At 33.8% G+C, this 17,128-nt stretch overlaps 1 protein-coding gene across 1 annotated transcript; it reads right to left on the minus strand.

The window, feature by feature from the left end:
* Nucleotides 1-9,228: 9,228 nt before the first annotated feature.
* On the minus strand, nucleotides 9,229-13,272 carry LOC110872323 (GRF1-interacting factor 1). Its single transcript, XM_022121104.2, has 4 exons — nucleotides 12,826-13,272; nucleotides 10,181-10,257; nucleotides 9,973-10,057; nucleotides 9,229-9,830 (listed from the first exon to the last, which is right to left on the minus strand). Exons 1-4 carry the CDS (start codon nucleotides 12,907-12,909, stop codon nucleotides 9,435-9,437), a joined length of 642 nt encoding a protein of 213 aa, XP_021976796.1. The 5' UTR covers nucleotides 12,910-13,272; the 3' UTR covers nucleotides 9,229-9,434.
* Between the last annotated feature and the right edge of the window lie 3,856 nt (nucleotides 13,273-17,128).

A 17,128-nucleotide genomic window follows, 5' to 3' on the forward strand; every position in this document is an offset into this window, starting at 1 on the left:
TTATATATTACTACTTACTTTGTTAGTATTGTATTCTTGTTTTTATAATAATAAATATATTGTACACAATAATATAAAAACAATATCAAATTACATTACCCCTTTCACTCAATCGTATTGAAACTACCTTTATTTTTAACCAGACACACAAAGTTGCTATTTTTCCTCCAACACAGTTTCCAACTTTTTGTTAATTCAACTGAAGACCCGATCTATTTAAGATTAAAAACAATATAGCAAGGAACTACAATATACAAGTAAACAACAATATAAAAACAATATCAAGTTACATTACTCCTTTCACTCAATCGTATTGAAACCACCTTTATTTTTTAACCAGACATACGAAGTTGCTATTTTTCCTCCAACACAATTTCCAACTTTTTGTTAATTCAATTGAAGACCCGATCATTCCTTGCCTTCCAAAGTAAATTTTTGTTGTCTTTTTTTATTTTCTTGTATACTTGTTTTTATAATAATAATAATATATTTTTGTTAGTATTGTATTCTTGTTTTTATAATAATAAATATATTCTGTTATTATATATTAGTATTGGAGCCCGTAGTTCGTTGTGGGGTCATAAGATGGTGCTGAAGAGGATGTATTTGTTATATGATACATTAATAGATTATTATAGACCGTACAAGTTTTAATCTAAACGGCGGTAAAAATAAACAATCAACTATAATAAAGAAAGTAAAAAACTATTAAATTTGTTAGATTTTATATTGAAGGGTTAATATAAAGCATGTATAATAACTCTATTAAAGTTTTTTTTTTTTTTTGGGGGGGGGGGGGGGCGTACATCGTTTTTGGAGTTAAAAGTGAGGCTTTAATCTAAACGACGATAAAATAAGTTATAAATATAAAAAAATAACTTTATTAAACTTAAAGGCCCGTTTGATAACTCTATTAAAGTTCCAAGGAAGGGAGGGGGAAATGTAAATCGTTTTTAGAAAAAAGAGTTATTGTTAGACTTGCGTATGATAAATCTATTAAAATTATGAATAGTTAGTATATAGAATATTGTGATACAGGTGGTCTATAATTTTTTATTTTTTTTTGAAAAGTAACTTTCATTAACAAACCAGCCGACCCAAACCGGGCCGACCAAAAAACAACAAACCAACCAACAATTACATATTTACAAACGAGCTCCAATCACCCCAATCAACCCCTTTGTATCTAGATATATTCGAAAACCAAATAAACCCCATGGCCTTAATCTCGCTAACAATACTATCTATCTTCAACGGAGAATTAGAAAAAATAAAATTATTTCTAGCTCTCCACAAACTCCAGCAAGCGATCCTTATAATGCCTTGAATCGCCTCCTTCTTTTTCTCCGAAACCTTTAGAACCTTATGGATGTCCAGGAGATCCTTAATTGTGAACGCAAAAATATTTGGGATCCTACACCATGAGCTAATTTCGTTCCAAACATTCGAAGCAACGAAGAGATAATCAGCAGATTCATCATCCGCCACAAAAAGGACACGAAATTCTCCAGCCATGACGTTTCTTTTCCTTAAAGCTTCTTTTGTCGGAAGTCTATCCACGATAAGGCTTAAATCTTTGATTTTTGTAATTCCAAAGATAATTAATTTTTTATAAATTTAAATTGAAGGAGGTGAGTTAGATTAAATCCTATTAATTTATTGAATAAAAAATAAAGATTGTCAGAGAGAATGTCATGTGTCATTAAATGAAGTCTTTTATTAATATTTAGATTATTACTTATTTTGCTAGTATTATTGGTTTTAAACACATGACGGGTCTATGGTTTTTTTTTTTACAGTGTCACTAATATTTAGTGTTTGAATATCTATCAAATTAACAACATATTTAAAAAGTTCATGATTAGTTTAAACTAAATTAAGCTATAAAAATCTTATTTGACAGGAAACTAAATTCGTTGAAAAAACTAAAAGAACAAAACATAGCCGCTTCCCAATGTCTAAGTTAATATGGTTCTTAACTATATATGTTTATTAATTTTTGTTTTTTAATTAAAACATGCATGTTTTGGAAAAGTCCCAAAAAAAACAATTGGCTTCTACATAAAAAAAAAAAAATCTTTCTAAAATCCTAAAAACAAGATAAGAAGCATGATTTGAATCCTTAACCTTTTCAAAAATATTAGAAGAACATGAAGGAACCATCGTAGTATACAGTGGCGGATCTTGCCCGTTGAACCTGTCAGGGCCGAAAGACACGAACACTAAAATTAGCACTACGGCCGAAAAACTTGCCAGGGCCGAACATAGTATATATACAAAATTTCGATCGAAATGCGGAAAATTAGCACTACGGCCGAAAAACTTGCCAGGGCCGTGGCCCTGCCACGGCTCCACTAAGATCCGCCCCTGGTAGTATATATCAATTTTGCTAACCCTTTTACGTGTGACATTGTATCAGTTTTGCCAACCCTTTTACGTGTGACATTTGTATGAAAAATACTATTGTTTAGATGGTATATAAAAAATCTCGGAGGCGTAACAATGTAGCTCGAAGGCTGGCTAGGTCAGTCTATGTATACACCAAATTAAATATGTAATAATAAAATATAACTGGAAATAAAAATAATTTTAAAATAAAGTATAAAACTCTCCTGAAAATTTTTCCAACACCCTAAAAATATTTAAAATATTCCAATATGTCTTAAAATACACCCCGTATGTGAAGACCGAGCCCAAAATATGAAATATCATTAAAAATAAAATAAAAATAACAAAATTGAGGCTGTCGCGGGGCGCGTAGCCTTTGGCTACTGCCTACGCGGGCCGCGAGCGATCAAAGACGAGGCTTCACCCGGTGTTGACACGTGGCAACACGTGTTGAACCTATACGTGACCCGGATCACCTACGGCCTACCCCTACTACGCGGGCCGCGTAGCCCCTTGCTACATCTTACGCGGGCCGCGTAAGACCCAAAATCAGCCCCTATAAAGCTGGAGCTCGGGCCTTCAGTCGAAACTCGTTCAAAACTCTCTCTCTCGAAATTTTCTTATAGTAGGCATAATCTCCGGGCATAATACCCCCTAAATAACGAAGTTCTGCTCCGTTGTAAGTATCATAACCCCTGGATACGTGTTAGATACTCTGCCCGATTGATCTAGGGTTCCGTAACGGCTCTCGTGGTTTTGCCCGACGTAGTCGTTGGAATATCATCTCGGGGAGGGTATTACTAATGTTAAAATGGGTTATTATACTAACGCGTGTGCATTTGTGTAATTTATAGATTGTCACCAGGAAATCCTAAAGGATAATCTAAGACAACAATGTGAGTAATCTCCTTTTTTGCAAATTGTTTTTACAAAATCTCACACGATTAATTATATATTAAACAGTTATTGAGTATTTTTAAGGATACAATTATCGTCGATATGTTGGGGTTTTGTATACAAAATTTGTTACTGCCTTGCGAGGGGTAACATTTCCACAAGTCGGGTTGACAGTACCGTGGGTGGTAATTGATATGACTTGGAAACAAATGTAATTGCGATACCGCCCTCAATACTGTACACTGGTTTTTATTTAAACCTGATTAAACTGGGATTCACTCACCAGTATTTTCCACTGACAAAATGTTTTTAAACGCGTTTCAGGTAACGATATGTGAAAACCAAATAGAAGCCAGCTGGACAACACTGAAAGCTTGGAAAAAGTGGCAATAAAGTTACCTAAAATAAATAGATGTTTTTATTAAATAAAAATATGATATATTCCTATAAAAATGTGTGTACTTAAAACTTGAGTTTTATCCCATGTGTTTGATATTATAAAAGTGTGGTATTTTACTCTGATAAAATATTTTCTAACTACGATCCTGATGTAATTTCCGCTGCCAAAATGGATAAACACCAGATACCACCGAAACTGGCCGCGGCCGCCCATACCCGGGTTTGTCAAGGGGACGGGGGTTGCGACATAAAGAGCTAAGTTATTCTACAAATACTAAAATAAATTAGAAGGTTGAGAAGCTCCATAGAGTGATAAGTGTCTAATGAGGATTCAAGTGGGAAATATTAGGCCTGTAAATAAATCGAATGTTCATGAACTGTTCGTGAAGTAGTTTGGTAGCAAGTTCGTTTATGTTCATCTTTTTTAATAAATGGAAGAAGATGAACACATTTTTTGTTCATTTAATTAAACGAACGAACATCAACACACGTTTTGTTCGTTCATTTATGTTCATTTATTTACGCTTGTTTATATTTGTTCAATTATGTTCGTTTAAATTTAAATACATAAGTAGTTATATTTATATAAATATTAAACATAAAATGAACTTTCACCATTTATATAAATGTATTTAATTGGCAATTAGTTTTATACCTGGCGCACGTTGCGGCGCGTTAAACCAATTCGTTCTCGGTTTTGACAATATAACATGATGTAGCGAAAATAAATACATCTAGGTGTAGATCAAAACGTCTAAAAAATATTTTGTTGTTGTTGGTGGTGGTGGTGTTCCTGAGGCTTTCATGAATTGTTATTGTTAATGTTAATATATAATATATAATAAATAGTTAATTTTAATTTTAAGAGTGACACTCATTGTTATCTTTACACCCTATTTTGAAAATCCATCAACTTTACCATCTCGTTTCCAGTTGTTGGTGGTGGTGGTGTTCCTGAGGCTTTCATGAATTGTTATTGTTAATGTTAATATATAATATATAATAAATAGTTAATTTTAATTTTAAGAGTAACTATAGTTTTACACCATGTGATTGACACTCATTGTCATCTTTACACCCTATTTTGAAAATCCATCAACTTTACCATCTCGTTTCCAAAATGCATCAACATTAGACTCTGTTGTCTGATGACATCATCTTTCTGTTACTTTGAATGTGATATGACATGTGTACCTTGTTGTTCTATTAACTGACAATTTAAGTCCCTGTATATTTAAAGTCTTCTTCTTCAAATATATCACAAGCTAACCGGAAGTATGGTGATGTTTGTCGAAGAGGTTGGATGGTGACAGATTGTGAGTCGTGGTGGTTTGAAGATGAAAGGTGGAAGTGTATGGTTTGATATGGGTGCCGAGGTGAAGGCTGCAGGTGCTCCGATGGTTATGTTAGGATATTTAACGGTGGTCAGAGTGGGATGATTGGTGGGGATGGTAGCAGTAGGTGGTTGCAAAAAAAAAAAAAAAAAAAAAAAAACCTCAAAAATCTCGAGAACTCTATTTTAATGAGCTCGCAAACTAAAAAAACTCGTAAACTGCTCTCGTAAACGTAAAATATCAGAGGTTGGGTGTTGTGAGTGTGGTTTAGGTGGTTACCGAAGAAGACGGTTGCAAGTTTTACTCCGATGGTCGGAATATCGTCGAAGGTGTATTTAGGGGTGTGTGTGTGTGAGAAGAGAAAGAGAGAGAGAGAATTAGTGGGCATAAAAATAAAAGGGTTAAGAAAAGGTAAGGTGGATAATTGACCATTTAAATAAAAACAAGGTGAAATGTCTCTTTTGCCCCTGACCCATTAGTGGGTAACATTGACATTTAACGACGTTAAAATGCAGTCACATTAACGCATTTTGAAAATGGGATGGCATAATGTTGATGAATTTTCAAAATAGGATATAAAGCTAACAATGGGTGTCAACTAGGGATGAGATTTTTTACGAAAATACTGGTACTGTACAGAATAATCATAAATGGTACTGATATTGGTATTAGATTTTTCAAATTTCGATATCGGTAAAAAACGGTATTAATATTTTTTTTGGTAAAAAACGGTATTAGTACCGAATTTTACTAAGGAAATCCAAAGGGTTTTTTTGGCAACTATGTAATTAATTTATATTTCCATATTATCCATAATCTGGTACACTATTTTAATCTATAATCTCCGATCAATCAAGCCATCTTCTTCTATTATAAACCATATTATATTTGTTATTGGTGTGATGATACTTGAATTTACATTATTGTAGTCAATGGCGAAGTTTGAGAATTTCCACCGGGGGGTCGAAAACGTATATACTAAAAATTTCTATAAAACCGGGGGGTCAAAAACGTATATACCCAAAAATTTCTATACGAAAACTACATACTCTCCACTACTGAGCGAAAAGTTCGGGGGGTCGGCCGCCCCCTCCCGCCCCCACAAAGCTACGCTATTTGTAGTTAGACGAAAGAATAGTTAGGTGATTTTGATGTTTTTATTTATGTCTATATGAAAGTTAGCACTAGACTATGAAACCGAGTTGAAGCATATATGTACGTTAATATATATGTTTTAACATTAAGTCATCACGATGAAATAGCTTAATATTATCTGATACCGTATTGAGAAAAAAAATACAGATAGATAAGAAATGTTCGATACAAAGAAATTGTTATATCTAATAAATCATTATACTAGCAACGATACTTAAAAAGAGAAATCCTATATACTGACTATAGAGAATAAACTATATTATATTTGCTATTAATTTATGTTATACTTGTATATTATTGTAACCAAATTGATCTGAGTATGCAACTCTTTTAGAGAGAGAATGAATAATTGACTTTTATATAGGTTAGAAAAAAGAGACAAACATATTTGATAAATTTATCTTTCTTTGTCTGTATGGATTACTAATTGCCTTTGATTGATGGATGCAGGACATGATATTTTTTTATATTAAACAATGGAAAACATCAAAGCCGTACTAATACGGTAAAGTACCGAAAAATCGGTACTAATACCGGTACCAAACCAATATATTCGGTATCCACTTTTCCTCAATTTTAGTATTGGTAAATGCGGTATTGGTACCTGTATATAGGGGTGCAAACGAGCCGAGCCGAGCCCGAGCTCGACCAGGCTCGAGCTCGAGCTCGTTTAACACATGAAAGCTCGAGCTCGAGCTCAGCTCGATTGGAGCTTTATTTCTAAAGCTCGAGCTCGGCTCAAAGGTAATTTTTCAAGCTCGAGCTCGGCTCGGGCTCGACTCATTTAGTATTTATTAATTAATTTATAAATGGTAATTATTATTATGTAAATATATGTTTAATATATTAATAAAAAATATATAAACAGAAAGCTCGATTAGGCTTGCGAGCCGGCTCGAGCTCGATAAGTGAAGCTCGCGCTCGGGCTCGTTTACTAAACGAGCTTGTTTTTAGGCTCGGGCTCGAGCTCGAGCTCGTTTAAGCTCGGCTCGTTCGAGCTTTTTTTCGAGACGAGCTCGAGTAGCTCGGCTCGTTTGCACCCCTACCTGTATACCTGTATGGTACTGATGTCATTCTTAGTGTCAACCATAAAGTGTAAAACTGCAAAACTACAGTTTAATGTAAATTTAAGTCAATGTCAACCAAAAAGTTCCTATATTTAAAAATCACAAGAAATATGAAAATATTTAAATGGTATTAAATCGATTTAGAAGTCTTAAAAATAAATTAAGATATACAATTGAAAAATGTTTAAGCAGAATATCATATACTTTGTCTTTTGTTTTGAATGATAACACATGACAACTTAATATAAAAATATGAATTCTAACACCAACTGACTCACGTAACGTAACACATAGACAAAGTAGAATTTTTATGACACATTAGAAAATCGAGGGGTAAAAAAAACCTGACAGATCAAATGTGACCATTAAACACCATACCAAACAACCACCGAATGACGATCATATCCGAGAAAAAGCCTAAACTAATCTTGTGGAAAAGTTATAAAAATCTAAAGTATTATAATAAAAATGGAAACGATTAAACTTAAAAAAAAAAAAAAAGACAAAATTGACACTATTCCTCATATAATGGATAAAATGATATAATCATAGCCCAAAGCCATGCCAAAATTGCATTTGAAAAACACCCACTTCAGGTTCCGAAACCCTAAATCTCAATTTTCAAATGGGTGAATCTATCTAGGTATGATTATATTGAAAGCATGTCGACGTACATCTGTGATAGAAAACATTAAAATCATAGATTATATCAGTTGAACAAACACAAACTTACACTAAGAGAGGCATTATACGACACGTAGACCACACGTCAGAACGTGACATGGTGCTAAAATGGACGGTGTGGGAGTGGCGTGATTAGTGACTGTTTTATAATATATATATATATATATATATATATATATATATATATATATATATATATATATATATATATATATATATATATATATATATATATATATAGGGTTGGGCTATATAGAAAACCCTATCTATATAAAAAAACCCTAGAAAACCCAAGCTCCCGACATTTTTTTTTTTGAAAAAAATAACACATGTAATATACATGTTTTTAAGACTTTTGGGCCAAAAAAATCAAAAAAGCGCCAAAGGGATAATTTAAAAAAAAAATTCAGCAATTTTAAAAAATTTCTGTCTTTTTTGCCTAAGACATGTTAGGCACTGAAATTTGTTTATTTTTTTTAAAAAAAATCCCTTCGGCGCTTTTTTGTTTTTTTTTGCCCAAAACACTCTAAAACATGTATATTACATGTGTAATTTTTTTCAAAAAAAAAAATGTCGGGAGGTTGGGTAAAAATGGGGGGAGATTTGGGTTTCCAGAGTTTTCTACCTAAATGAGGGTTTTCTGTCTAGCATTGTCCAATATATATATATATATATATATAACCCAATCAAGAGCCTCCACTTCACAACCAGAATGCCCCCTACGCCGGAGGAAAACCCAAGCCCAAATGTAAACGCCAAGGACTACGCCGTTCCCGGGGTGGGGTGTGCGTCATAGTGTGGCATAAACACCACAAAATCACGCCCACACTGTGTGGTCTAATGGCATTTTTACCCTAGAATACATCATCTATTTGAGTATCAAGAGTTACAACTATTCCCACATCCCTCTATCTTATTCTCAAACTCTTTTACACTCAATTTCTATATATCTATGTATGTACTGAGAGATAGAGAAGAGGGATGTGTGAATATTAACATGGATAGGAGCAAACAACAAAAAATATCAAAGCCAAGCACATCTCGATTATCGAGCCCTGTGTGAGAGGAAATGAACACAAACCTTGGCTTAAACCCAACAACCCTGAAATATGAAATCTATGGCTGCTCTTGGGAAAGACGCATGTATGTTCGAGTGTGGCTCGAACAACAAACCTTTTATGTTGGCAAACTCGTGTTTTAATGACACGAGTATGTTCAAGTGCAACTTATATAGGTTGCTGAGCGAATTTCACTAAAGACAAACTGTGGCAGACGAAGAAACATGAACTCCGACAAGCTACAAATATACAACAAAAACAACTACGATAACATGATTCATGGTTCAGCAACATACACACAGTGAAATTCGAGTTCTGAGGTGTTACACAACACCAAAATCCATTTATAAGCATCTTAACCAGTTATTTTTCCATATTTCTGCTCTTCTTACCTACTTCTCATACTAAATATAGCAGACTTCATATTATATGATGCTTAACAGGTAAAAACATCAGTTACCTTCATCACCAGATTTCAAGTAAAGTGTCTCGCCACCTTCGCCGCCACCACCACGACCTTCAGTAGTCGGGCCAGAAAGCCCGATATCTTGCTTACGGGAGAAGTCAGGGAACCCTCCTATGCCTAGGTGCCCACCACTGCCACTAGCGGTGCCGTCACTATGTAACATGTGAAGCCCACTGCTTCCCCCACTACCACCACCACCAGAGTTCATTCCTAGCTGACTGTGAATGGCAGCCTGCTGCTGCAGTGAAGAGTACTGCTGCTGACTGTAGAGCATAGATGAACGTGCAGCCATGAGTGCTTGTGGTGACATCTGTTGAGCTTGAGCTTGTTGGTGCTGCTGCATGTAGTGACCACCTGGCTGCATCATTCCGCCAAGCGGGTACTGCATTTCATTTCAATCACACAACTAACTTCAGATGCTTCAAAAATAAACTATTTTTTAATACAATCATTTAAGAGGTTTTGAATAGGATTCTACCCACATTGTGTGTTTAATCAAAAGCCATATAGAGCTAAATATTTACCTGGGAATGAACGGCAGCCGCCTGTGGTTGAGAATCAGCAATGGCAGCAAGATACATAAGGTTCCTCTGAAGCTTTGCTTGATTTCTGCCATAATAAGATTACAAGCAGTTAAAAGTAGGAATGCTAACATATAAAAGGCCACTACACATCGACAATTTGTGAGATCTTTAAAACAAATAAATAAAAGTAAGAACTGAAAGCACTCACTCTGCGCATTCGGTCAGTTTCCCCGAGTTTTGGCTCTCAACTATTTTCAGAATCAGAGATTTGTTCTCATCAAGATACTGCACACATGAGTTAATCGTTTAGTGCGGATCTGTTTAGGAAGAGTACAAAATAATATACATTCATATTATGAAAACTTCTAATAAATAAATATATAATGTATTAAATATGATCACAAAAACCATAACATTATACAATCAACACCTAAAGATTAAAAATATTAAAACCAGCCTAATATTCGGGTAACAATATCCCATATATAAAGATTATAAATATTAACCAGCATTATTGTTTTTGATGAAATTTATTAGAAATACACTCTACATGCAACAATATCCCACGTATAATGATTAAAAATATTATAACTAGCATTATTTTCTTTTAATGGGGACACACACAACACAAGTACACCTGTCTTGAGCAATATTGAGTCATTTAGCCATACAAATATGGGGCATGTACCCTTATTCTCCCACCCTTGAATTATTTGCCCAATCTATAGCAAATGATCACCTTTTTGCCCTACAGAAAATGGGACACATACCCTAATGGGGTCATAGTTAACATTATTTGCCCCATCTGTAACAACCGTTCTTCAATTCAAGGAGGGGCCTATAGGATAACTGTTTAAAACAAAACAAATAATTTAGCTAACATTATTTGACTACTACTTTTAAATTATAAAGAGGGTGTTGCCCCTCCCAAGAGGTCGAAGGTTCGAGTCCCGCCATGGACATTTGCGTAGAACTAGTAGGAGATTAGATTGTTATTAAAAATAATAGGGGAATCTTGATGCTAACCACAAATATTAATTAAAACCAAGGTAATCATTTGACGATTCTTTAGCATTACCTAATTACCTACGTTAAGTCCTAAAACCGTAGACGATCAAGGTTTCTAATGCCTTGAGCACCCGCAAACGGTGCCCTTTGGGTGTTGACGGATGCTTAGGTAAACGAGGGTTAAAGGCCCCGCCAACACAGACGTGGCAAGGAGAGTCAAGGGTTACAGTAGGAAGGCTTTTCTATATAGCGGAGACAGCCTTGGGAAATGAGCTATCCGTAAAGGTGGGGTCAGTGGCTGAGGTGGCTCCACATAGAATAACGAAAAACCCTCGATTATATATAGGGATACAATGAGAAAAATTACAAAGAAAACCTAATCAAACTACATTAAATACAATTAAATAATAAAGCCTAACTAATATATTCTATCTAATACTTTATCAACGAGCCGAGCGCCACTCGCGATACCCTTCTATTAATTTTAAAGATAATAGAATAAAACCGTAACTAATATATTCTATATAATATTTTTGGGAGTTAATATTCACACACCCTTCCCCTCTGTGTCTCTCTATGTATGGAGGGAGAGATAGAGTGAAAATGGATGTGAAAATAAGTCCCCTCTATCTCTCTCTACATATAGATACATAGATATATATATACACCCTCCCTTCTATCTCTGTAGATATATAGCGGGAGAAATAGAGTGAAAAAAGATGTGAAAATAAGTCTCCTCTATCTCTTTGATTATAGATATATATATAGAGAGATTAGAGTAAAAGGGATGTGAAATAAGATTTAGTGACGTGAGAATAATGAAAGCCATATTTTATGAATGTACCGAGCGCACCAGAGATGCTCTTAAACCACCCCTAACACCTACAATCACTAGTGCAGTCAAGATGCGTACCCATGATCACAAACTTTATCTACATGACTTGACTCCATAAGTGTCACACAGCCACTACAAGTTTGATGATCTACATGCACTTATTTTTCCTAGATGTCCTAGAAAATCAGCATCTGAACCCTAAAGATTGATCTGTACAACACAATCTGATACGATTCTACCCTACTACATAAAGTCAAACACTAGGTCTAGTACACAATTAGTTTCGAATCTATGTTGTTTTGTTGGTCTAGTGAAGTTTGTAAAATGAACAGACATATTATATAATATAATCTAAATAATCATATTCTCAATCATCTTTTTATATTTAATAAAATCTACATATAGAACTAGCAAGATACCTGGATAGCTAAAGGCCAACACATATATCAATAGGGCATCGATTAGCATGCGCACGCACAGATATTAATGAAAATAAAGAATGTTTAATGCAGAATCTTAACTCACAGATTACCAAGAAGGTAAGATTATTTATTCCCAAAACCAAATATTTTAAAGATAAATTTCCCAAATAACTTAAACAAGGAATAACATGGGATTTGCTATTTTTAACAAAAGATTTGTTATTGTAAGATAAAGATTTATTTTTATTTTTATTTTTATTTTTGTTTCTTTGTAGTTTTCATGTTAAAATGTGTAAGAAAACACACACAAAATAAAAAAAACAATAGGAAATAACATATACAGTAGACAGAAATGTAACAACAAGCAAAAGTAAGTTGTATGTGGAAGGGAACTTGTTGCAGATGAAGAAACAAGCAAGTAAAAGCCAAAAAGTAAAAGGGAAGACAAAAAGATGAAAAAAGAAGTTAAACACAAACACACAACCCAAACAACAAGACACAAGAACTGGACTCTTTAAGTGTGTGTTGTGTGTGAGAGAGAAAGCTAAAGAAGAAAGAAAGAAGAGTCATGAAGGAACACTTGAAAACCTGTTGAATGTGATCAGTAGTAACGCTGTTAGTGGGATAATAAGCTGCCATCATGGGCTGCATCTGCATCAGGTGCTGCTGCATTATGTTTGTATGTATTTCTCTCTTTATACTCACCTTACTCTCTCACTTTCTATATATATTGTGTATGTATCTAAATATGTGTCTATCTCACTCTAGAACAGGTAGATTAAGAAAGAGAGGACGCAGACTGAAAAGGGCAAAGGGGGAAATTGTATAGGGCTCCACAAGAAACTCTTTTTTTTTTTTTTTTTCTATTTTCTTTCTGTGTGCTTGTGGTTTAAATCAGTTGTTTGACAAGATTAAATGAGACTCTCTTAGAAACCCTACTAACACAGAGATATTAAAGGCTGATGATAGATGGATGGATGGATGGTAGCAGAAGATCGATCAAAGAAAACAAAAAAAGGAGCAGGCTTTTTCTCAGTGTAGTACCCCTCTTTGGCTATATAGCTGGACAATGGTGGAATGAGAGAGATGGGAGGGGTCACTTTAGGGTTTTCAGAGCTCCTGAATATATTTTATTTTATAATTTTTTAAAATAAGTGAGTACAAAATACTATTTTTACAACTTTATTTTAGGGTGTCAATTTTTTCTCTCTCTATATGGTGGTGTATAATAAACACTAATTTGTAAATTAAGTGAATAAATCTTAATCATTCTTTTATATCATTAAGTCGTAAAATATTGTATTTTCATTATTAAATCATGGTCATTGATTTACACTTATGTATAGAGTTAGAATTAGTTCACTAGTATTCATAATCAAGAAGGTTTGTTCACTAATAAACCTAACCCTATATATAAGAGATAGAATGAAAAGGGTGTGTAGAGACGTTTGTGAATAGGATGACCCTTCTTTTATTATATTTAAAACGGTTAACTCATACATATTCGCTAATAACACTCCTAAACATGTATTTTTGTCAACCGTGCGACTAAATCCCTTAATTATGGCAGCAAACGAACTAAACATTCAGCAAACAATTCGTGAACTGTTTGGCAAAAATTTTGTTTGTGTCCGTTCGTTTAATAAATAAACGAACACGAATAAAAAAATTTTGTTCTTTTAGTTAAATGCGTGAACATAAACAGAGACCGTGTTCGTTAATTTATTTTCGTGAACGTTTGGTAACATATTTGTTAAGATACATTCATTTATATTTGTTTGTGTGATAGTTTATTAGTGCTTTTAGTTTTTATATTTTTATTAAAGTATTTCAAAATTTGAACTAATGAAATATTTAATAAATATTAGTTATTGTATATTAGATACCATTATATATATATATATGTGGGAAGTTTCAAATGAAAATCACTAGTTATCGCGAAAACTTGAAAACTAACTAAAAAGCCTAAAAAACATACCAATTTCTTTTTTTTTTTTTTGCATGCCAATTTTCGCTATTTTAGGTATATAAAAAAATTTTCAAAAAAAAATTTGTATTGCACATGTGTAATAGTACACATGTGTATGTGTACTACACATGTGAATTATTACACATGTGCACTACAAAAAAAATTGAAAAAAAGTTTTTCTTTATATATATATATAAAACTAGCGATTTTTAATAAAAAGAATTTGTGTGTTTTTTAGGCTTTTTTTAGTTAGTTTTCGAGTTTTCGTGATAAAAGTGGTTTTTATTTGAACCATCATATATATATATATATATATATATATATATATATATATATATATATATATATATATATATATATATATATATATATATATATAGGGGGCTGCTAGAATGAGAACCACCCCGAGTTGTAAGAACCGCGAGAACTACACCCCACGGAGCGCCGTTCGCCATGATTTTTTTTTTTACAAGTAGATGTGTGTATTATAAACACAGCCGTAAAAAATCATGGCGAACGGCGCTCCGTGGGGTGTAGTTTTTTACACCACAAGTTTGGTGTTTTTTAATTTTTTTTTTCTTTTTTCTTTTTTTTTTTCACCAAACTTGTGGTGTAAAAAACTACACCCCACGGAGCGCCGTTCGCCATGATTTTTTACGGCTGTGTTTATAATATACACATCTACTTGTAAAAAAAATCATGACGAACGACGCTCCGTGGGGTGTAGTTCTCGCGGTTCTTACAACTCGAGATGGTTCTCATTCTAGCGGCTCCCTATATATATATATATAGGGGACCGCTAAAATGAAAACCACCTCCAGTTATAAGAACCATGAGAACTTTTTGATCCGGGGCGAGTTGGACCAAAAATTATTTTCATAAACGTAGATGCGTGTATTATAAACATATTTGTAAAAAAAATAAAAAAAATGTCGTTACCCGTAAACACAAACTTGTGGTGCTCAAAACTACACACACGACATTTTTTTTTTTGATTTTTTTTTAAATTTACGTTACCTGTAAACACAAACATGTGGTGCTCAAAACTACATACACGACATGTTTTTTTTGAATTTTTTTTACAAATGTGTTTATAATACACGCATCTACGTTTATGAAAAAAAAATGGTCCAACTCGCCCCGTACGGTGTAGTTCTCATGGTTCTTACAACTGGAGGTAGTTTTCGTTTTAGCGGTCCCCTATATATATATATATATATATATAGGCCAGTTAACGTACAATAGGGCTTATCGATACATTACGTACGCGATAACCTCAGCCGTCAGATCTTCATCTCCCATGCGATTTCATATCTCCATGCGAACTGTACGAACTGTGCGAATTCAATCTTCCACATGCGATTTTGTCCATCTACACACCCCATGCCATTTTTCACATTACCCCATGCTAACCATTTTTTCACATGCGATATTCAATCTTCCACATGTGATTCTACACACCCCATGCCATTTTTCACATTACCCCATGCTAGCCATTTTTTCACATGCGAATTCAATCTTCCACATGCGATTTTGTCCATCTACACACCCCATGCCATTTTTCACATTACCCCATGCTAACCATTTTTTCACATGCGATTTCATTTGCATGGGATTTCAAACATGCGATTTCATTGCATTTTCAAGCCATGCGATTTCATTTGCCTTTTTATAACATGCGAAGATTGAATTCGCACAAGATCCGCACCAGATCGAACGGCTGGGATGATCGCGTACGTATCGTACGATAAGCCCTATTGTACAGTACACTTTCTATATATATATATATATAGGATGGGAGTTGGCTACAAAGTGCATTTTTCCTACAAAGTGTAAAAAGTCATAAAATACCATCATGTCAACCATAAAACACACTCAAAACCCACAAATAACAAAGTGGAGATTACTAAAACGCCATATTTGAGGGCTTTGTGTTGTGTTTTGGATGATAAGGCTTTGATTAGCGAATGACTAACATTAGTGTGTTTTATGTTGATTATCATGTTGTGTTTTCTATTCATAGTTCTACGATGGTGTGTTTGAAGTTTTTATCGACTGTTAGGGTTTGGATACCGTGTTTTAGTGATCTTCACTCTGTTATTTGTGGGTTTTGAGTGTGTTTTATAGCTGAAATTGTGGTATTTTATGACTTTGTACACTTTGTAGGAAAAATGGACTTTGTAGCCGAACCCTACCCTATATATATATATATATATGTGTGTGTGTTTGTTTCATTTTTGTTCATTAACACTTGTTTATGTTCATGAATGTTTTTTGTGTTCTTTATCTAAAGTTAACGAACAAAAACGAACATGAACATGTTCAATTTTCTTGATGAACAAACTAGAACAAAAAATCTCGTTCGATAAATGTTCATAAAAAGTTCATGACTTTGTGAACACATTTATTTTTTTAACGAACGGACACAAACAACGCATTTTTTGTGTTCGTTCGGTTCGTTTGCAGCCCTACCCTTAACCACTAGGCGAAAGAAATATTTTCTACACATATTAATTAATACAGGTAGACTACAAGCCCTTTCATTATTTATTTATGCACTATCAATTCGCAACACGTTGATGCATTTGATGTTTATACCCTATGCTTATTGGTTTGTTTATATTTCTTGTGCTTGTTATGTAGTATTTAGGTACTTGTTAGACATTGGATAGTTTAGAATGTAATGTTTAGTTATTTATTTTTTAATGATATTATTAAGTTTTATACTTAAACTATTTTAATTTATTATAAATAATTTAACTAATAAGGATAAGTCCTTAGGAATTTTGAGTGGTGCGGGTTTAAACTTTGATGTAGACAAAAAACATGTATAGTTTAATAGCAAACTAGTGAACTTACCCCGTGCGTTGTGGCGGGAATTTAGTTGGTAGCGGTTCGGTTCAATAAAGTACTGGTACCATA

Source organism: Helianthus annuus, chromosome 8 (genome assembly GCF_002127325.2).
Source record: "Helianthus annuus cultivar XRQ/B chromosome 8, HanXRQr2.0-SUNRISE, whole genome shotgun sequence".
NCBI lineage: Eukaryota > Viridiplantae > Streptophyta > Magnoliopsida > Asterales > Asteraceae > Helianthus > Helianthus annuus.